At 40.0% G+C, this 24,394-nt stretch overlaps 1 protein-coding gene across 1 annotated transcript in view; it reads left to right on the forward strand.

Annotated features, from left to right (window-relative positions):
• Nucleotides 1–414: 414 nt before the first annotated feature.
• LOC127638651 (myelin regulatory factor-like) overlaps nt 415–24,394 on the forward strand; it is a 48,222-nt gene continuing 24,242 nt past the window's right edge. The window contains 1 exon segment of the mRNA XM_052120268.1: nt 415–892. Within this exon segment, the coding sequence (XP_051976228.1) occupies nt 847–892 (46 nt within the window). The 5' untranslated portion in view covers nt 415–846.

Here is a 24,394-nt window from a genome sequence, read left to right on the forward strand (position 1 = left end):
CCTTTTCTTTAAAAATAAAATACAAATTGATGTTAGTGATGCACTAACAATAGAAGTCAATGGGGCCAAATTCTGGAGGGTTTAAATGGCAGAAATGTGAATCTTATCACTTTAAAAGTTTCACATAATAATAATAATAATAATAATAAGTCAACGAATGACAGCATGTACAAATCTATAAAATTAAACTAAGTAATGAAGTTATGCAAATTATAAAAATAATTTAATTTAACATTTTCTTGCGCAATTACTTTTCATTTTGAAAAACTGTGTTTTGAGCGTATGTGTTTTTCCTCTTGTGCATCTCGTTCCGCGTGCCCTGGTTGTTCACTCTGGGAGCGCGCGCACAGCGCAAGTGAGGGCGGGAGCGCGCAGAGAGGGATGCTGAGCGCGCTTGACGGCAAAGTGGCTCGAGCGCAGCAAAAACCCTCACGGGAGTTTCTTTAACGATTAAATTATTCACCAGCATCTGGTTACGCAGTCGAAATAATTTTGTAGTGACTTGTCGTGATAACACATAAACGAACTTATCGGGGGAAACTGGAACATGCATCCGCCTGACATTCAAAGGTAAAAATCTCCTCAGGAAAAGGTGGGTGCGCGGAATTTAAGGTTTAACGCAAGCAAACGGTTAAATTAGCTGTAGAAAACAGTTATATGAATTGACGAAAGGTTGTTGATATCGAAACGAGCTGGGATTGTCCGTGGTTTGTTTTAGTAAAGATAATTGTGCGTAAAGTTGTTAAACTGGGATGAGAGTTTGAAGCGCACGCGACTCCCGCCGCTCCCGCGCGCCGGAGAATCGATCCTTCATGTTCATGGAGTTTATAAGCGGGAGCCGCTAGAATGGACGTGATCGATGAAACGGAGGCCCTACAGAGATTCTTCGAAGGTAAAACTAAAGTTAATGGATCTTCTATGGATGGGACAGTTCAAGAATATGGAGTTGTACTTGTGCCACAATTCTGCGCGCACAAAATCATACTTTGAGCGCACAAAAAATGTTCTGCGTGCGCAAGAGAGTGGGTGGGAGAAAACAAAATGTAACAATTCTAAGCAAATTCACATTCAAATTTATTCTAGCGCAAAATTGATTTTCGTTCGCTCAAAATGGATTTATCTTTGCAAGTAGATACATTGCTTTACAAAACTGAGATGAAGCACGTGCAAAATAACCTTTTGTGGGCTGAAATTATCATCTTTTGCGTGCAGAATGTTTTTTTTTTTGCACTCAAAATATAATCTTGTGTGTGCAAAATAACTTTTTTTGCACTCAAAATATCATCTTGCGTGTGCAAAATAACTTTTTTTGCACTCAAAATATCATCTTGCATGTGCAAAATAACTTTCTGTGCGCTACAAATATCATCTTGTTCGTGCAGAAAATGTTGTGTGCTCAAAATATTATCTTGTGGTTGCAGGAATGTTTTTGTGCGCTCAAAATATCATCTTACATGTGCAGAACATTTCTTTTTGCACTCCAAATATTATCTTAACCGTGCAAAATAAGTTTTTGTGTGCTCAATTTCATTTTGTGCGTGCCGAACATTTTTGCGCAGATTATTAAAATATTATTTTGTGTGCGCAGAATTGTGGCACATATATAACTCCATACTAAACAGGTAGAATTGTTAAAGTAACGATTGCTCATGTTCACTTTTGACAGCACATAAAATGTTAATTAATAAAGTTTATAAAAATGTTGTGAGAAATAAGTTTAGATAGATTTTTCCATGCACCTGAATGGGAACTCAAGTCTTCACATTTACAAAGTTACAAAAAGGATTTTCAGAGGTAGCCTAATAAAAAAACATCTTTTGTTTTAAGATTCTAAAATGTAACCAAATAATTCTTTATTAACCTGAACACAGTTTACGTGATTTATTTTTAAATGAACAGTGTTAACCATGCTGTTAAAGCTCAACAATTGCTTCCAAGCCTCAGTTGTTTGCATTTCACCAGTTTCTGTTTACATGAAACCACCACATGTCCACTGATAACGTTTTTGTTTAAAGGCATGTGGTTCAGTCATCACTAGTGTAATTGATTTAGAAGTCTTAAATGTGTCATGCAAGGGGTGGGGGGGGGGGGTGGGGGGGGGGCAAGAGACACGAAAGGCTTATGGTGATCCATCCCAGAGGCTGGACAGTCAGAACACGGTGAAAGGATTTTGGAAAATGTGTAAGGGCCAAAAGGTGGAGATGATGTACGGATGCAGGGAGTCAGGGATGGAATCCAGAAAGGAGGATGAGGAGGAGGGGATTGAGGAGAAACACTGGGCAAGACAGTGGAATGTGATAATGGTGTGTTTGTAATAGTTAAAGGGATAGTTCACCCAAAAAATAACATTATGTCATTATTTACTCACCCTCATATGATTCCTCGTGTTATTGTTTTATCAGTGGAGCACAAGAGGAGAAATTCTAAAGAAACTTCAGCACTTTTCACTCTTTTTCATGCAACGTTCATCTGTCAAGCTCCAAAAGGACAAAAAAACACCATAAAATCAGCATTAACATCTAGTCCACAACTCGTATGGTGTTCAGAAGACTGTAAATATATTGCACAAGTTGTATGTACTACTTTTAGCTGAGTAAATAATTACAGATTTATATATATATATATATATATTTATATATATATATATATATATATATATATATCTAAATGCTGGTTTTACTTCTTGATTTGCATTTATAGTTTTGTGTTGGTGTGTGTGCGTTGTTTTGCGAGTACACCACCAAAATGCTATTATATTGAGGGAAAATGTATGAAAGGATTGGTTCACCCTAAAATGAAAATTTAGTCATTGTTTACTCACCGCTGTGTTGTAATAACCCGATATGACTTTCTTTCATTTTCTGAACGCAAAGGGAGAAATCGTGAACAATGTTGTGCTCAGTGATGTCATACAATGGCAGTTTATGGTGACCACCTCTTCAAGCTTCAAAAGACCACAAAAGTATAATTCAGAAGTTTAATAAATTATTCAATGAAACTCATGAGTGTTATGAAAGTATACGAAAAGATTTGGTATGAAACAAACCAAAATCAAAGGTATTATTTAGTGAAACTGTTCACTGACATTTGATCTCCTGCGTTCATGATAGAGCATGAGAGCAACAGTTCACACAGCCCCCTCGTGGCTTTGGGACGTTCAAGCAAAAACTAATTTTATCTAAAAACAGGTCCTCCATAGCAACAACAAAACACAAAAGTATAATTCAGAAGTCTAATAAATTATTCCATGACACTCTTGATTATTATGAAAGTATATGATAAGTTTGGGTGCGAAACAAATCGAAATCTAGTGTATTATTTAGTGAAAATGTTCACTGACCGTTGATCTCCTGTGTGCATTCATTAGTTCTCGAAAATCAAACAGAAACATAGAGGCGACAGGCAGCCACAGTCACACTGTGTCCAAACCTGATGGCAAACGACATGCAATAAAAGGTACATTTTCTTTTTTTATAGAGTTTTTATCCTAACCAGCAGTGACGAGCGACAGCACATGCTATCCATTGCTTGTTTTCTATTTTCGACATCGTGCGTGTAGCTCCATCCACTGTGATCCAAAATAAAATAAAAAAATAAGGCTGGGCATAGAAATGCATAAATTCTTCAACTACAAACTCTTCAGACATGTTTAGTAAGTTCTGTTCTCTGTTTTGTGCAGCTGTGTTGTGTTCTGTTGTCGCTATCGCTGTGGATTACCTGTTTTTAGATAAAAAAAGATAGTTTTCACTTGAACGCCCCAATGTCACGAGGGGGATGCATGAACTGATGCTCTCGTGTCCTATCATGAACACGCACTAAATAATACATTCAATTTCGTTTTGTTTCTAACCAAATCTTATAGGATACTTAACATATACTCATAACAATCATGAGTCTCATGAATAATTTATTAGACGTCTGAATTATACCTTTGAGTTCTTTTGAAGCTTGAAGAGGTGGTCACCATAAACTGCCATTGTATGACATCACTGAGCACAACATTTACTCACAATTTCTCCCTTTGTGTTCAGAAAAAAAAAAGAAAAGTCATATCAGGTTATAACAACACAGCGGTGAGTAAACATTGACTGAATTTTCATTTTTGGATGAACCATCTCTTTAATTTCTGAAATAACTGTACCTTTCATTAATAAACAAAGGCAATGGATTGGTATTCGTGGATTCAACAGTATTTATTAAATTATTAAAGCATTGAAAACTAGTTAATCTATGTAGTGCTTAGGTACATATTATGTATTACATGTGATGTGTTGCCTAGACAATAAATTAGGTGTAGTCGTTATACATGCTTTTTTGTCACTCAAATAATAACAAATACATTTTTTATTAAATAAATTGTGGCATACTTTGACTCTCCGTGCAAAAATTTGTAATCAATTTAATAAGTAACTGGTTGCTTGACCAACACACAATGGCTTTCGTTTTAACAAACTCTTAACAGGTGCTTTATTAATCTGCTGAAAAATGTATAGTGAGTCATGAAATATGATTTTGATCTGTACACCATAATGTCAAACATACGTATGGTCAAAACATCATACAGATCGGAAAGTTTGCTTGTTCATGAAATAAACGGAATATAAAAACAGCAGATGCCCACAAAAAAACGAAACGGGTTCAAATATAATGTGACGCATAGTCAACAGCGTAGATTCAACGCAGAAGTATAAATAGCCAAAGGCAGACACAAAGAGAAAAGGTGACAGATTAATGAATATACTGTGTATGTGGAAGATGTTGGCAAGAAATTACAAAACTGAAAAGAAGAAACTTGTTGTGTGTGCTGTTATGAAAATTTGTCCCTTATCGTTGTCATATTTTAACTACATATCTAAAAATGGCAGCACTGCACTTGGCAGTTACATCACTGACATTTGTGAAGCAATGATTTATTGTCTTCTGCTTCTTTTTCAACTCTTTCCTCTTTTGTCATCTTCCGGAAGTAAAAATCCCATTCTTTGTTTTCTGTTTAGGGGAATTGATTATTAACAATAACTATAAACCTTTAAAGACAGACCTGCCGTGAGCTGCAAGGTTGTTAATCGATGGTATGTGCTTCTGTTGAAGCTCTCAGTCCATGTTATTTCCTCTTAATTCTTTTAGAAATCATGTTTAATAGCAGAATAGCAGTAAAGAACTACACTACCCATGATCCTGTGGGGAAACGATCTAGCAATCAGAGAATCGCGGCGAACAAAGTGCATCAAAAGAGCTGTGCAGCGACCGTCAACTCTCATGAATACTGTAAATGACGCAAACGCGTCAGACTCCCTACACTCTCCCTAAACCACTCATTTATTTGTAACTATCTGCTATTATGTAATATAAAATGTATTGTTTTAAATTAACAATAAACAACTTTAAATCAATAGTTTTATATTTTTCCATAATTTCTAGTCACTTATGTCATGGGATTGTAGTTTATTCCCTCATTAAAAACGTTAAGGACACAGTCTTGTACCTTTGTGTTTTAAATTTATTTTTTGCTTTATATCAAACTTTGTAATGTTGTGATTCACCTCAGAGCTGGTTGATTTGGTTCATCGCTTAGAACTTTGCTATGAAGTACCATAAAATGAATAGGAAAAATACTTCCGAAACCAAGATGGCTGAAAAGTTGGCGGGCACCATTTCAGACATTTTCTTTTTGTTTTCATTAGAAAGGCAGGACGCTTGGTTAACCCCACTATTTTACCTTTTCTTTTGTGTTATTAGAGTGGCGGACTAGTTGATCTCATTCTTAACCGATAAAAGCCCAGTGTTGGGCAAGCTACTCAAAAAATGTAGCTAGATAAGCTACCAACTACTCAACAGAAAAATGTGTTAAGCTAAGCTAAAAGCTGCACTTCAGAAAAAGTAGCAATTTACACTACAATCTACACACCAAAAGTAGATTGCTACATTTAAGCTAGGCCTACTTCATTTTTTGGGGCCTGGTAGCTCAGCGAGTATTGACGCTGAACACCAACCCTGGAGTCGAGAGTTCTAATCCAGGGCGTGCTGAGTGACTCCAGCCAGGTCTCCTAAGCAACCAAATTGGCCCGGTCGCTAGGTAGGTTAGAGTCACATGGGGTAACCTCCTCGTGGTCGTGATTAGTGGTTCTCGATCTCAATGGGGGCGTGTGGTAAGTTGTGCGTGGATCACGGAGAGTAGCATGAGCCTCCACATGCTGAGTCTCCGCGGTGTCATGCACAATGAGCCATGTGATAAGATGCTTGGATTGACAGTCTCAGAACCCAGATTGAGGTGAGTAACTGCACCACCATGAGGACCTACTAAGTAGTGGGAATTGGGCATTCCAAATTGGGAGAAAAGGGGATAAAAAAAAGCTACTTCATTTTTTTTCCACCGCAGATGCACAGAGCATACTGTCATAAACAAAGCACCTAAAAGATGTATTCACACGACGTTTATCAAAGCCATGGTACAGTATATTACGGTTTAGTGCAGAACAGTATACAAGGATACATACAATAGGTGCAAAACCTATGTGCACATAAAAGAAACAAACATGTCAATTCATATTTAGACATGCTACCTATACAAACCCATGTGATCAACATGTAAAATTACCATTTTTACCTTTTATTTTTATATATTTATACTACTACCTCTACAGACCCAAACCCATTTAAACGTAATTTAATTTGGACATTTCTGTATAAAAAAACTGTATGTTCTGAAAGCTTTTGATAAGAGGCCAAATTCCTATGTGTGTGTGTGTGTGTGTGTGTGTGTGTGTGTGTGTGTGTGTGTGTAGCACATCTGGGCAATAACAATGTGAATTCTGATGGTATCAGATGGTATTACCATGGTACTTTGATATACAACTATTTATACACCATTCTGTAGTTATTTGATATATGATTACCATATTCATATACTATTGTATTTACAATAAGGTAATTAAAAAAATACCATGGTACTTCGCTATATTACCACTTTAATATGCCATTGTATTAACATGGTGCTCCCAGTTAATGGTACATGTCTAAAAACATGGTAATGTCTTGGTACTTTAAGTGTTTTTGTGTTGGCTAATAAGTGTTTTGATTCTCTTTTGGTTGGAAAATGTCTTGCAGAAGTCGTTCACAAGCTGCACATGTATTGAACTTAATAAAGACTTTCTTCATCACTGGCAAATGATAGGATGTATTTGTAGGTTTGGTTTCCATTAATTGATTGTAGATCCACTGCAACCATTGATTGTAGAGTGGTGCAATGAGAGAGAGATTGTTTACGGTCAGCTGACCATCATGTGTGTTTGTGTCTTTGGTTTCAGTTTTACATTAAACTATTATTTATATTGTCAAGCCGGTTCTCGCCTCCTCCTGCCCCGTCTAAACCCCTTTACAATATTCTAAACTAATTATGCAAAAAAACAACACTGATCTTGGATCGGTATCGGCTGATACTGAGATTTCCGATATCCGAATCGGATCAGAAGAGAAAAAGTGGTATCGGTGCATCCCTAGTTGTGTCCAGCTGCTCTTCCAATGTTTTTATAATATCGTTCTGGGAAACAAAGGCACCAGATGCTGGTTTATGTGCACATAGGTCTGTTTATGATTTACTTGAGTTTTTGAACAGCTCTGAGAACTCCGTGGCGAATCAGATAATGTTGTTTAAGATTCAGTTGCCTGTGCTTTTCTGTTATTTCAATGTTGGGACACTGTATGTCTGTGCATATACATTTGTGCCATTGAATTGATTGTTGCCTGCCGTTTTAATTTCTTGATCCTGATGAATGCTGAATGGGTTTTTGCACTGTTTGTGTGTGTGCGTGTGGGGGGGGGTGAAATGGACATCCATTGTGAAGTACAGCAACACAAAGCACAAAAGACAAGGAAGATCGAGCTGTTTGTCTGTAGAACTAATCTGACCCTCATCTGTCCACAGTGGAAAATTTTATTGCTCAGAGGTTACTCTTTCATAGCTGAAGAGACTACATTGTTTTGATTCGTTAAACTATAGAGCCTTATAATGAATGAGGAAAGCAGAGCTCAGATAATTTGGTTTTGGAAGAAATTATTAAGAAATATTTCAGTTCATATTGAGACTTCTGGTTGCTGACTGTTGTATCTTGGCAATCTGTAACGCTTGCGTGGAAGGAGGAGAAGGCAGACGGGAGGTGTGGATCCAATTGCGGCTTTATTAATGAACAAATAATAACTGTACAAACACGGGAAAAATAAAAGGTCCACAATGGGAAAAGGAAACTAAAACACGGGGAGACCTCGAGCGAACAAGATACAGGAGCAGCGAACATGAACAAACATCAACATTCAAACAACGATCGACAAGGACTGAACAAAGAACCAGGGTTTAAATACAAGAGGAACAAACAAGGGAATGAGGGACACCTGGGGGAAACAATCAGGGAAGGAGAAGCAATCAGGGGAACACCAATCATAAAAAGAAACTACAGAGGACTACAAAGACCAAACAGGAAACAGGAACTAAACTAAACTTCAAAATAACAGTACAAAACCAAAAGACAACAGTGAACGTGACAGAATCCCCCCTCCTAAGAAACAAGAAAATAGAAAAAATTAAAAAAAATTCAGGGAGAGAGGGGCTAGAAAAGGGGGAAAACAGACAGACAAAAGGGGGCACAAGGGGCACAGGGACAGTCCAAGGAGGCACAAGGGGCAATCAGGCAGTCCATAGGGGCATAATGGGCAATTAGGCAGTCCACGGGGGCACAAGGGACACTGAGACAGTCCACGGGGGCCGAGGGGGCAGGCAGGCAGTCCATGGGGGCGAGAGACGGGGCCAGGGCCAGGTGGCCTGGGGGGCGTCCACCGGGCAGGGACAGTTCCAGGAGACCAGGGAGGTGGCCACAAGGCAAAGACCGGTTCAGGAGGTCTGGGGGGCGTCCGCTGGTTTGGGACAGGTTTAGGAGGCCAGGGAGGCGGCCACAAGGCAAAGACCGGTTCAGGAGGTCTGGGAGGCGGCCACAGGACAGGGATGGGTTTAGGTGGTCTAGGTGGCGGCCACTGGGCAAGGGCCGGTTCAGGGGGCCTGGGAGGAGGAGTGGCCACTGGGGAAGCTGGCGGAGCCAAGGTGGACTTCTGAGGTGGAGCAGTCGTGGCCTTGGGTGGCGGCGCCGAAGGAGGCGTAGACAAGGATGCCGGAGACCCTGGGGGCGGAGCAGAGACAGGCAGAGCCGTGGCAGACTCAGGCGGTAAGGCCTCGGGTGGGTCAGGAGGTGGAACAGTGTTGGGCGGAGCCAAGGGAGGCGATGGCGCAGAAGGCTCAGGAGGTGGAGCTGAAGGAGACTCCGGAGGCGGAACCGAGGGAGGTTCAGGAGGCGGAGCCGAAGGTGGCGAGGGCGAAGAAGACTCTGAAGGCGGAGCCAAGGGAAGTTCAGGAGGCGCAGCAAAGGGTACCTCAGGAGGCGGAGCCGAGGAAGGCCTAGGAGACGGGGTTGAGGAAGGCGGAGCCGAGGATGGCTCAGGAGGCCCAGGAGGCGGAGCCATGGGAGGCTCTGGAGGCTGAGCCGAGGAAGGCTCAGGAGGCAGGGCAGAGGAAGGTGGCGCCGTAGGAGGCTTAAGAGGCGGAGACCTGGAAGGCTCTGGAGGAGGAGCCGGGAGAGGCTCGGGAGACTCCGGAAGCGGAGCAGAGGGAGGCTCAGGAGGTGGGACTGAAGAAGGTTCTGGAGGTGGAACCGAGGGAGGTTCAGGAGGCGGAGCCGAGGGAGGGGGCGCCATAGGAGGTTTCAGAGGCGGAGACCTGGAAGGCTCTGGAGTCTCCGGGAGCAGAGCCATAGGAGGCTCGGGAGGCGGAGCCGTAGGAGGCTCGGGAGGCGGAGCCGTAGGAGGCTCGGGAGGCGGAGCCGTAGGAGGCTCGGGAGTCTCTGGGAGCATAGCCGAAGGAGGCTCCGAAGGCGGAGCCCTAGAAGACTCGAGAGACTGGAGAGGCGGAGCCCTAGGAGGCTCGGGAGGAGGAGCCCTGGAAGACTCAAGAGACTTGAGAGGCGGAGCCCTGGAAGGCTCGAGAGGAGCCCTAGGAGGCTCGAGAGGCACTGGCTCTAGGACGGGCACGACCGCTGGCTCTTGGACGGTCCCGGCTACTGGCGCTGGCTCAGGGACGGTCGAGGCTACTGGCGCTGGCTCAGGGACGGTCGAGGCTACAGGCGCTGGCTCAGGGACGGTCGAGGCTACAGGCGCTGGCTCAGGGACGGTCGAGGCTACAGGCGCTGGCTCAGGGACGGTCGAGGCTACAGGCGCTGGCTCACTGACCTCTGAGGTGACAGGCTCTGGCTGGTTGACCGTGGTATGCTCTGGTACACTGTTCCTGGTTGGCGTGGCTTCAGGCTCGCTGGCCGTGGCAGGCGTGGGCTCAGGCTCGCTGACCGTGGCAGGCGTGGGCTCAGGCTCGCTGACCGTGGCAGGCGTGGGCTCAGGCTCGCTGACCGTGGCAGGCGTGGGCCGGGAGGCGGAAGCCCGTCTTCTCTTCCTCCTCCGGGCAGACGAAGTGGACCGTGCAGGCTCATGGGGAACGACAGGCATGGGGGTTGGCTCGATGGCAGGTGGGGCAGGCATGACAGGAAGCGCCACGGACGACTGGAGAGTCACCACAGTGGGAGGAGAGGTTGGGTCCTCCTCAGCCACACCCACAGTGAATGGCGAGCCGCAGACCAGCAAGGTCTCCTCCACGAATGCCTGGAGAGTCCAACCGCGTGTCGCCGGTGGTAACCGCTCCTTAAGCAAACCGTCCAGATTACCCCTGAAGAAGGCCACAAGGGAGGATTCAGGGAAGTCCGCGACACTCGCCAGTCCAATGAAGTCGAGGACGTGGTCCTCTATAGGTCGGCCTTCCTGCCTCAGGCTGAGCAGCCGGTAGTTAGCCTGCTGGACCGCTGGATCCATTGGTGGTCGATCGTTCTGTAACGCTTGTGTGGAAGGAGGAGAAGGCAGACGGGAGGTGTGGATCCAATTGCAGCTTTATTAATGAACAAATAATAACTGTACAAACACGGGAAAAATAAAAGGTCCACAATGGGAAAAGGAAACTAAAACACGGGGAGACCTCGAGCGAACAAGATACAGGAGCAGCGAACATGAACAAACATCAACATTCAAACAACGATCAACAAGGACTGAACAAAGAACCAGGGTTTAAATACAAGAGGAACAAACAAGGGAATGAGGGACACCTGGGGGAAACAATCAGGGAAGGAGAAGCAATCAGGGGAACACCAATCATAAAAAGAAACTACAGAGGACTACAAAGACCAAACAGGAAACAGGAACTAAACTAAACTTCAAAATAACAGTACAAAACCAAAAGACAACAGTGAACGTGACACAATCTGAGAAGAATTTGAGACATTGAGATATCTTCTTAAACTCTAGAAACTAGAATTTTTCTCAGGTTCTCTCAAGAAAAATCGGAGAACCAGGTGACTTTAGCAAAAGTCTAGGAGGAATTATTTATTAAATAAAAGATTTTAAGAGTCAAATAAAAAAAGATTTCGATTTTTTTCCCTCTTTAATGGGTTGTCAGATCTATTTTAATAGTTTAAATACATTTAAATTCTGCTCATTTATATAATTTCAGTGATCATGAATAATAGACTAATAAAGTTGTCCTACAAATTTGAGCATTTTAAAAATCTACAGTATTTTAAATCACATGTAACTAGTTCAGAGAAATGTACAGTTGAAGTCAGAAGTTTACATACACCTTATCCAAATATATTTAAACTCAGTTTTTCACAATTCCTGACATTTAATCATAGAAAACATTCCCTGTCTGAGGTCAGTTAGGATCACTACTTTATTATAAGCATGTGAAATGTCAGAATAACAGTAGAGAGAATTATTTATTTCAGCTTTTATTTCTTTCATCACATTCCCAGTGGGTCAGAAGTTTACTTATAATTTGTTTACTATTTGGTAGCATTACCTTTAAATTGTTTAACTTGGGTCAAATGTTTTGGGTATCCTTCCACAAGCTTTTCACAATAAGTTGCTGGAATGTTGTCCCATTCCTCCAAACAGAACTGGTGTACCTGAGACAGGTTTGTAGGCCTCCTTTCTCGCACATGCTTTTTCAGTTCTGCCCACAAATTGACCTCAGATTGAGGTCAGGTCTTTGTGATGGCCACTCCAATAACTTGACTTTTTTTGTCTTTAAGCCATTTTGCCACAACTTTGGAGGTTTTGCTTGGGGTCATTGTCATTGGTCATTTGGAAGACCCATTTGCAACCAAGCTTTAATTTCCTGGCTGATGTCTTGAGATGTTGCTTCAATATACATATAACACATAATTTTCCGTCCTCATGATGCTATCTATTTTGGGAAGTGCACCAGTCCCTCCTGCAGCAAAGCACCCCCACAACATGATGCTGCCACCCACATGCTTCACAGTTGGGATGGTGTACTTCGACTTGCATGTCTAACCCTTTTTCCTCCAAAACTAACGATGGTCATTAAGGCCAAACAGTTCAATATTTGTTTCATCACACCGCAGCAAATTTCTCCAAAAAGATCTTTGTCCCCATGTGCACTTGCAAACTGTAGTCTACCTTTTTTATGGTGGTTTTGGAGCAGAAGCTTCTTCCTTGCTAAGCAGCCTTTCAGGTTATGTTGATATCCAGGGCGGCTGTGGCTCAGTTGGTAGAGTGGGTCGGCCATTAATCGCAGGATTGGTGGTTCGAATCCTGGCCCACATGACTCCACATGCTGAAGTGTCCTTGGGCAAGACACTGAACCCCAAGTTGCTCCCAATGGCAGGCTAGCGCCTTGCATGGCAGCTCTGCCACCATTGGTGTATGAATGGGTGAATGTGTCACAGTGTAAAGCGCTTTGAATACTGTTAAGGTTAAAAAGGCACTATATAAGTATAGACCATTTACCATATAGAACTTGTTTTACTGTGGATATAGATACTTTGGCTGCGTGGTCCCATGGCATTTATACTTGCCTACTATTGTTTGTACAGATGAACGTAGTACATTCAGGCATTTGGAAATTGCTCCTAAGGATGAACCAGACATGTGGAGGTTGATTTATTTTGATTTTCCCATGATGTCAAGCAAAGAGTCACTGAGTTTGAAGGTAGACCTTAAAATACATCCACAGGCACACCTCCAATTTAGTATCAGAAGCTAATTGGCTAATTGTCTTGGCTTGACATAATTTTTTGGAATTTTCCAAGCTGCTTAAAGGCACAGTTAATTTAGTGTATAGTTAAAAAAAAAAAAAAATATCTGATATTCTTAAAAAAACTTGACACACAATCATGAGAGTCTAAAGGGTCCTCTGTTTATCTATGGTTTTATGAGAATAATAATAAAAGATTATGCCAAAAAATATTGTACTTGCTTGTTTTGAGTATTTGGGGGTTAAATCCCATAAAAATATCCCATTGACCCATAAATTAATTTTGACTTCTCGCTGGTCTCAAGCCAACAGATAAGTTTGAGATGAATGACATGACATTCTCACCGTAAACAAACATCCCAGATAAGCATCCTCTGTGTTTTCTTCAACCGCTAGGATGGATTGAGGATTTGAGGGTGTTGAAAGGAATTCTGAGAAACGGTGGCTGGCTTCTGTACGGTCAGTACTGTGAGGCAAGCATGGGATATTTTTCACAGATATTTACCTAAAGATAACTGGCACCGAAATCTCCAGTGACATAAGAACACTCAGAAAGCATATGCCCCCTCTCTGAAGCACTGGACCATTCCTGGCATACCAAAAAGACTTTAAAAAAAAACAGAATGAGGTGCGAGTAAAGTTTCTTTTCCCATCACTCGCTCGTGCCTACTCCATTAGTGTGAGAGTGTGCAGACAGGGCGAGCGAGAGAGATAACAGACTTAGGCTCATACACAAATGCACACAGATGGACGAACACACACACTCACACATGCTGTGGGTGGGGTGAGATAAGGGCAGGGCACAGGTCATTCTAACACACACACACACACACACACACACATACACACACATTCATTTACACAATAATCTGGGGATAATAACACATGCACTGTTTTGCAGAGCCAGTGTGTTGATACTCCAGCGTTGGAGGAGTTTATGTTAGTACCCACTCATCAGAAAGAAAAATAACAAAACAAATCTCTTTAATTGTTTCTCCTAAACAGCAATGAGATTAAGTGGAGTGCAAATGTAGAGTTAGAGCTAGTCTCCATCTCAGATGGTTCTCCTGAGAAAAAAACTTTTTTTTACTATTTTATGATTGCTGACTTCGTTATTGGTCAATCTGATCTCAAATTGTTCGCACTTATCTGTCGTCAAAACAGTACGTTCTTTTAGGTATGCATGCGAGTAGTATTAACATATTTCGGACATACTTCATCTGGGGACATCTGCATCGTCTCGTGACCTGAATATATGACGTAATAACAACAACCGCGAAAACTGTCTGCTCTGGTTTTGTTAAACAAGCACCATTTAAACACAAGGAACAATTATCTTGGTATATATAGATAGCACTTACAGTTTTGTATGACGTCGGAGAGATTATGGGATCGTTAAGTGTCTAGTCAAGGGGTTCTCAACGGGGGCGGTACCACTCACATTTTTATCTAGACTTGGAGTATATCAGTTGGTTATCAATTATACAGTTGGTACGCATTTGTACCGTGGTTCCTCTGATTTTGAAGTCTAGCGACGCATCTGAAGTATCTGGTTTAGCAGCGTCAAATACACAGGCAGAGGCACAACCTCAGCTAATGCACCTTTATGACTGTAGATGAATACAGCTCAATGGACAGAGCAGCGCGAGTGCAAAGCTCTTAAAGCGCGAGCTCTTAAACTTGCAGCTTTGGGAGGGTCAGTGAGAAGCAAGGCGTGAGAAGTGGAAACCATTTTAATCACCACCCTTGAATTTACTATAGTAACTAATATTGTCATAGCACCACTTCAGCTCTATTAAATTTGTCATAGGCTATATTAGTGGAGTGAGGGAATATAATACATTTTTGTTACAGCTTATAAATATTTGTATTTTGTTGAGGAGGGGAATGGTTTGGCTGTTGAGCATGGTCTCTCTCATGTAACTTTGTATTGCTGTCACCGGAATGCATTGTTTTTGAGCAGCCAGGCCTGTAACATTCAGATACCAGTTCCTTTACGGCACGGCAAACATTACACACTTTTCACATTTCAGGTGACCGTGATCCGTTTCCCACGTTCTTCTTCCTTGAGTGATTTGTTTGCTGCTTTTAATGCTTGAACAACAAATTCAGTAAATGAAAAGTAAACATAGACTAGAACTTACATTTTCCAAAGAAACTGTGAGTGGTATTTGTCCATGCATGTTGCTATATGGTTAGGTTTCTAGGGTGTTGTGGGGGTGGTTGATTCAACACATTTTGAGCTTTTTTGTTTTTGAAAATAGGACAGTTAACCTAAAGTGTGTGATCGCACCACACCAGATAATCTGACTGCTGACTCTGCATGTTAGTGGGGATTATACAGGGGGACTGGGGTTAAAATAGGGCCAAGATCTTGGCAGTTGTGATGTGTGTGGGGCTGTTACCCTGTTACGCCCCTTTAGAGAATTTGAGTGATTCGTTGGATTCCTTGTCTTTATTTGACATTCACACGTTTTCGTCTTTCTCACATTTTCTGACAGTCTGAAGACGTTCTTTGCTCACTACTCATTTCTTCTCGGTCATTCTCTCTCTCGTGTTTGTGGTTCATTTGTCAGGTAGGTAAGCTGCTCAGGTCGGCTGGTGTGTTCAGTGCTGGTGGGCGACTAGAACTCTGTGTGGTGGCCTGGTACAGCTCTGTCCCATGACTGAGACCTAATCCTGCATTACAACACACACATGCACACACACATGCACACCGGTAACCCTGTACCCACCAGTTCTGAGACAGAAAGGTGTATGCTGTTTGGAAGGATATGAGAGACGTCCTGGGTCACATACACCCATCTTCAGATTTGTATGTTTGTGTCCATCCTAAAACACAATGCTGTGGCTTCGACCAGGTACTTTCTCTCTCAATCTTTGTTGTCTTTTCTTAATGTTTTTTACTTTTGCGTACTTTCGTAAGTGTATTAAGTATTAAACTTTGCAGTGTAACATACAGTCACAGTCACAGCTTGTGCTACACTAATAAATTATACCTCAAATATTTTGGCTTCTTGAGGAGTGATCGTACTTACTATTATAATCCTGCTGAAGGTAAATCAGGCAAGAAATATCCCAAAGACATTGAAGGTGGGATCTGAATTATATCTAGAGACTAGAGTATCATAGCTAATTGGAGGTGGGCTTTGTTGACCTGGGCCAGTAAGAAACACCCTAGCAACTCACTAAAAACTACACCTTAGCAACCGCATAACAAAGCCTTGGCAACTAACATAAAAAATAATATAAAACTTTTTTTGAGGGATTGTTGAAATGTTCAGTAACACTTTACAGTTACTTTTAAGTTTCCATTCGTTAACATTAGTTAATGTGGTATCATGAACAAACAATGTACGATATATTTTCTTTACAGCATTTTTAATCTTAGTTAATATTAGTTGATAAAAATACAATTGTTCATTGTTAGTTCATGTTATTTCATAGTGCATTAACTTATGTTAACATATTCTTTTGATTTAAACAATTTATTACTATATTATATGTTGAAACTAACATTAACCAAGATTAATAAATACTGTAAAAGTATTGTTCACTGATAGTTCATGTTAACTTGTGTTGTTAACTAATGTAAACAAATGGAGGCTTATTGTATAGAGTTAACATATTGTCTTTTCCATCCAATACCAAATACTACTAAGGCTAATATTGACAATGCAATACTTCTCATTTAAACACTATTACTCTATTAAAAATGTATTCTATTAAATGTGAATTTTTTTGGTAAAATGGGCAATTTTAAATCATTTTTTTAAAAGCCGTATTTCGTTTTACAATGATAGGCCTAAACGTAAAATTATTAGACTTCTGTTTTGTTTATCATTTATTAACAACAATTACAGAACATTATCAATGTTTTAACAACTTATAATTTGAATAAACTTCACACAAACCCATTATAGCCTCATAAACGTTGCACTAAAATTTGTCATTAATTAAGCCCTGATACTCATGTTTTTCTGTAATTTCCTCAATTATTGACCAAATAAAAACATCAGCATATCAGTCATAAGAATTAAAACGGCAATATGAAAAACAAATGGTTTATTTATAATTAATTATGTACATTTATTATGTGAATGAAGTTTTATTATAATGTTTTCAGTGAAATGAAGATACACCTATCAAAATCAATGAAATCCAAAAAGTAAAGCATGTTGAATTGCATATGAATTTGTAATATTCTATCTCATTAATTTATCCCATGGACGAATTGACTTTAAATGATAACTCATAAATATTTAAAGACAGACCTACCGTGAGCTCCGAGTTTGTTCATCGATGGTAAATGCTTCCGTTGAAGCTATCCGTCTGCGTTATCTCAACTTTATTGATAAATATCGTGTTTGATAGTGGAATCCATGGTAAATAACAACATTACCCATGGTACAACAGAGAAAGATCCACGAATCAAAGAACTGTGGCCAACGAAACCCACTAAACGTCCCTCAGAGGGACCACATGCTGCCATGACGCACTGTGAATGACGTAATCGAGTCGGTCTCCCTTCACCCTTAAACTACTTGTATGTTTGTACATATCGGAATATTTTGCAATAAACGCAAAATACAACCTAAAATCTAAAGTTTCATATAGTCCCATCAATATTTATTCAACGACATCATTCGCAGTGCTTCATAAAAGATGGTATGTACACAGTCTTGTACCTTTGACTTTATGTCCGATAAAAAAATGTTTTTCCTCAAAACAAAGTTTGTGATGTTGTGATTCTCCTCGGAGCTGGTTGGTTTGGTTCATGATGCACAATTCTTTTGTGAAGGATTTTATTAAAACATAAAATACTTCAGGAACCCAGACGGCTGAAAAACTGGGCGGTCACTGTTGCACTTTAAAAAAAAAAAAAAAAAGTGCATCCCTAATAATTGTATTAGAGGTGTCAATACTTTAGGATCCATGTGCAATGAACGAAAAATACAACCCTGCTGATTGTGATTTGCTGTCATGTTTGAAATGCTGAGACACTCCAGTAAAATGTCCAATAGAAAATGTATTTTCAATTTAGTGACAGTATCTGTGTGTGTGTTTTGTCTGGTATTGATTGGGATTTTAAAGTGCTCTTGACATCACTGATATCAGTTGTGTAACTACCGGTACTTTAGGACATTCATGTTTTCATCTGTAACTCTGTGGAAACTCAAATGAAAGTTGTGTTATTGATCACACTGATGGTGTGTGTATATGTCATTTGTCTCCAGATGTGTTTGTGGGTGTGTGTCTTTCTGGGTAGTGTTTGCCATTTGATAATGTAGTGGACTTTGCTCTATCATACTTTACTTTGGTGTAAATTAGAGCTTAATAATTAACACACTTATAGAAAGAAATACAGTGTGTATGTGTGTGAACAATGCAGAGGGAGGTTATAAGAGATATATGGAGTAGGGGATGTATGGTATAGCGTTAATGAGCTCTCCTGGGAGTGTTCATTGTTTAGTCGACTCTTTAATAGCTCATAATCAACTGTTCTTCAAATGAAACTTCCCCATAACACTGGAAAATCCAAAAAAAGGAAGGGAAACCAATCAATATCTTTTCAAACAGAAAGTTTATTGAGTCTTTCGAACCTGTAACTAAAACAGCAAACGTGGGATATTAATAAAGAATTAAACTGACCACACTCGCGCAAACATCTCATCTTGCATTGTTATCATGTGGACAATTCCGGCATTCAGTTGTTATCCAAACCCCCTTCGTTTTGCTTCAAACCCCTCCACCAGAGAAAACAGCAGTTGAAAACTCACTCTCAAGACTGAAATGTGTTTTGTCACACAACAAACCTCTGTCTGTTTACGGCCACAGCTGGACACAGTCATCATTATCTCAATGCATCATTAATCACATGATTTACCTCGTAGACAGACAGCCCACCTGAGTCCTGACTGGATCTGGTGTCTCTTGTATGTTTGAGAGTCTTTACTACAGTCAGAATTGGGTCAAACAAAGCTATACATTACTGTAATTAGATTATGCAATATTCATTTGAACAATATCAATATTAAATTTACTCAATGTGGCAACCCTCTACAATGCAAGTAAATAACTCACATATTTGAGGTGTGTGTGTGTGTGTGTGTGTGTGTGTGTGTGTGTGTGTGTGTGTGTGTGTGTGTCAGATTTGAAATTTAGAAGAAAAATGTGTAAAACGATCCTCGTAATTATTACAGTGAAAAATGTAAACAATGTCTCACTGGCTCATTTACATTATTAAAGATTGTATTAAATATTCTGAATTATGAACTGAAGCAAGGTCATGCATTATTGCCTGCTGTTGCTATTTTACAACTTTTTAAAGTCCTGCATGTGTAGTTCAGTATATTCTTTGGCTAACAGTATATACAGTGACAATTTAAATCATTCTGTGTTTAAAGGTGCATTTTGTCAAATGCAGAGCTGCTGTGCACGTGTGCTTTATAACGTGTATCACTGTATGCTCATGCTGCATTAATCAAGCACGCGAATCCGCAGTGCGAAAGGCATGTACACATAATGCTGATGTTTAAATGGATTTTTATGCACTGATGTATTACAGCATTGATATAAGAAAATGTATATTTAGAGGGCCTGGGTAACTCAGCGAGTATTGATGCTCACTACCACCCCTGGAGTCACGTGTTCGAATCCAGGGTGTGGTGAGTGTCTCCAGCCAGGTCTCCTAAGCAACCAAATTGGCCCGGTTGCTAGTTAGGGTAGAGTCAAATGGTGTAACCTCCTTGTGGTCGCGATTAGTGGTTCTCGCCCTCAATGGGGCGTGTGGTGAGTTGTGTGTGGATCGTGGAGAGTAGCATGAGCCTCCACATGCTGTGAGTCTCCGCGGTGTCATGCACAATGAGTCACGTGATAAGATGTGCGGATGACGGTCTCAGAAGTGGAGGCAACTGAGACTTGTCCTCCGCCACCTGGATTGAGGTGAGTAACTGCATCACCATGAGGACCTACTAAGAAGTGGGATTTGGGCATTCCAAATTGGGAGAAAAGTGGATAACCAATAAATAAAAAAATAAGAAAATGTATGCTTAAGAACTGAGGTCAATAGAGCTCGTAGTTACAGAATCACCCCGAAACTGACCATTACATAACAAACAAGCCAGCTTTATTCTTATCACCACAACTTACCGCAACATGTTTTTTAAAAACATGTATCTGTAAATTTGTATGCTGAAATTTGCATTTGCTGCTCAAAACAAAATTGTCCCTTTCAAAAATCTCTAAATAAATGACATGTTTATTAACACTTATTGAAATAAAACCAGTAATGTAGCAACAGTAACTTAGCCCATTGTAACGAAGTAAGAGTACATTGTTTTCATTAGAATTTCACTGGAGTAAGAGTAAAAAGTACCAACTTTGAAAACCTACTTTTAAAAGTACATTTTCTCCAAAAGGTTACTCAGAAGAGTGAATGTAGCCTGTTACTTCCCACCTCTGTTCATAAGTAATGAGTAATGTAAAAAAATATATATATATATTTAATTATAAATATATACATGCTTTTCTGTATTGGGACAGTAAAAAAAACCTTACTTTAAAGACTTAAGATTGAAAAACAAAAGATGCATTGTACATAGCGATTACAGCGTAAGCTATTTTACATCTCAGGTCTCTAAAAAGGCTTTGAAAAAATAAGTCAACATGAGTATATAAAGCTGAACAAATTTTAAATATTACACATGTAATACATTTATAAACTAATTGCAATCTAAAAAGGTGATCAGTAAGTCATAATTGATCACTGTTTTGCAGTGCCTTCTCCAACAATGAACAGCTGAACAGCTTAAATCAAACAACTCACGGTTATAAAACTTATCAAAGCTTTCTTTACTGGACAGTACAGAGCATTTGTTTCTCCTGTTTGTTTTATCACCCTCTTCTCTCTCCTCTACTCCTCCTCACCCCCACTCTCGTCCTGTCAGTCATCCTTGCAGCCGTTATCAGTGCTGGCATGGCAGATTTACCACTAGGGAATTGAAACATCTGGATCTTATTTAGTAAAGTTATCCCCCTCCGTTCCTCTCTGCCCTCCTGGCACACATAAAATTGTCCAAGCGGAGAGCCCAACTGCAACACCCATCGAAACATTACGTCAATGTCGCTTTTTCCCCTCAATACAGCCAACACTTCATTTAGACCGATGGGGTTTTGCTGAATGGTCGCTAAGGTTAAAAACACTCAGGACACTTTAGCAACCATTCAGAAATACCCTAGCAACCACCCACCCCACAGTAAAACCCTAGTAACCACCCAGGACACCCTAGCAATTTTTTTTTATTATTATTTTTTTTATAATTCCCTAATACTTTGGGATCTACATAAAATGAAGCTGTGAAAGTTTAGCGTGCATCTGGACTGTGATCTGTGTAATTTTTCCTCTCCTCAGTCAGGCGCGAACTGCGGTGCTGCTCTCGCGCGTCATTAGTTTAATATGATTTCATGTTACGTTAAATGAGATCAAATGACTATACGACAATAGATTTTTCTCGTCATTTTTTTATTATCGACGTTGTTGATAATGTCGACTAATCGTTTCAGCCCTAATGCAAATGATAATATGCTTTTAAACTAATCTGCTTTGGTTGCTTGATTTAATCCGGCTGTCTGTCTTTCAGGTGCTTTATTAAGTTTAATGTGTTTCCTCCTTTCGTCAGAAAATTGCGAAAGCAGCGTTTACAAATAGGTTTTGGCATCTATGATGTTTCCCTTTTCATCAGCCTCAAATACAAACAATTTCCAAACCTGCTTTTTACACTTTTCTTTTCAACAAGATTCAGTTGAGACTCCGCAGCAGCAGCTACTTTGCTTGTCACCATCTTTTGCTTGTTGTGAGTGTTCAGATGTTCCCGACTCTGCATGGGTACCGGGTAGACCCGGTACTCGGTACTCCGGTTGCTATGGTGTTTTGAGTGGTTTTTACTAGTGGTCGACCGATATATCGGTGAAGCCGATAAATCGGCCGTTATTTTGAATTGTTTAATTATCGTAATCGGCGATAAAATTTCCTGTCTGGCCGGTTTGTTTGTTTTTTCATTTTGTTGTTATGTGCCATCATGTTACTACAATAATAGACCGGTGTGCACCACAGTCTCATTTAAACGGTCTGCATATCAGAGCCACGTCAGAGATGTTTGAGCTCATAATATTAAAGTGCTCGCCTGTTTCATTCTCCTGCTCTCTCATCAACAGTTCCCTGTAACAATGAACTGTCTTGTCTAATGAAAAAAATGCAAATATCAATAAAGCTAATATCATATACCATCTGAAAATATGTGCATATCTTGTTTAAACAGATGTAACCTAAATAAAACCTCCCAAAACTTGAGCAAATCCAGCGTCATGTGGAGCGCTCATTTATTTACCTCTAAATCACATATTCTATCAGCCTCTTCTCAGCACTTCCCTGTCACTTTTAACTTTATTTTCCAATAATAAAAGGCAAATATCTATAAATCTTGTATTATACACCATCTGCAATTATGCAGAAATCTCATTTTACATTTATGCATTTGGCAGACGCTTTTATCCAAAGCACTTATTACAGGGACAATCCCCCCTGAGCAACCTGGAGTTAAGTGTCTTGCTCAAGGACACAATGGTGGTGGCTGTGGGGATCGAACCAGCAACCTTCTGCTTAGCAGTGCAGTGCTTTAGCCCACTACGCCACCACCACTCGTCATTTTTACGTGTCATATCTTCCTCTGAAGCACGTATTCCATCAGCCAGAATAAAAAGTTCAGGATCAGGATCAAAATTTCCTCTGATTTACAAATTATGATGATGCATGAGCGCAAGTGCAACATGTCTTATTCACTATGCACTGTATTGATTTGATTCTGTATTTATTTTGTTAACGTGTACATGCCATCTATAGTTGCTGGACTACTGTGTGTACTGTTATTTCCTTCTTCCTTATATATTAATAATTTCTTCATATTTGAAAATACATTTTTAGATTAGAAGTTAAGGTTTTGTGTGAAATTGAGTAAATAAGGAGTGCTAAATAAGAGTTTATTCATTATTTAGCAATTTTATGCTTGTTATTTACTATATTAAATTGTGTGATCTATCGGCATTGTAGTCTCTCTGCATATCGATATCGGCCATTAAAAAAAAACATATTTGTCGATCACTAGTTTTTACTATGTTGTTGCTAGAGTGTTCAGGGTGGTTGCTAGGGTATTGCTGTGCAGTTTGCTAGTTTTTTCGGAGTGTTTTTTATCATGTTGCTATGTTGCAAGGGTGTCGGTTGCTAAAGTATTCTGAGTAAGTCATGACCACAAGTACTGTAGATTTTATTTGCCTGTTTGTACAGCAGACAAAAATCCTCCAATCGCTTAGTAAAATAATAGCATTCCTGTTTTTTATGTTTTAACACACATAGTAACCAGTGTGCTGTGGTAAATAGTGCCGTCTGGGTTGGGGATATCCACTGTGGAGGGATTTGAGCCTTTAAGATCTCAGCCTGTGGGAGGGAGATGGACCAGAGAGTTTTCCCAACACTAACATTGGAATTCTTTACATTTCGACTTCGTTAGTGGCCTAATCTATCAAAGAGAGAGTGGAGAAAAAAAGAGAGAGATCTGGGGTTTAGTGGGTGTGCCTGACTGTTCCTCCACCTGACCCTGGTCCGTTCCCCCTCCCATTCTCAATCCTTCTCTCACTTCTTTGTTACCTTGTCTTGCTCTCTCGTTCAGTTCTTGATTCTGTTGTAAAGTTGGATGATTTTGTTTATTTATTTGACTAGTTGAATGTTTAAAAGTACAAATATTAACTCAATTAATGTGAGACCTGCTATAATAATTATACAAGAATTAGAAAAAAATAATATTTAATAATTATAATTATGATAAGTAATATTTAGTTTTTTCAAAAAAATATTTATTTGTTCTAGATCACATAATAAAATATCAAAGATCATATGTACTACAAAGATATTTTGCCTTAGTGTGCACGGTCAATCGGCTCTGGTGCGAGTGACCTTTAGCAGATGTTGCAATGGATCGATTAGGTCATGTGGGGGAGATTTCGAGAGATTTGGTCAAGAGGTGGAGAAAAGGGTCATACAGAGAACTAGAAATAAGTTAGGATAAAATAACTTAATTAAAAGTTGTCTTCTGTATTTCAATGGGTTGTGTACATGTTTGGAAATTTACTCTTAAGTATGACATACTACTTTCAACATACTCTGATTAGAGATGCACTTATTTTAATCTCACATACTATTTAGTA

The sequence above is a fragment of the Xyrauchen texanus genome, chromosome 46 (genome assembly GCF_025860055.1).
Source record: "Xyrauchen texanus isolate HMW12.3.18 chromosome 46, RBS_HiC_50CHRs, whole genome shotgun sequence".
In the NCBI taxonomy this organism is placed as follows: Eukaryota; Metazoa; Chordata; class Actinopteri; order Cypriniformes; family Catostomidae; genus Xyrauchen; species Xyrauchen texanus.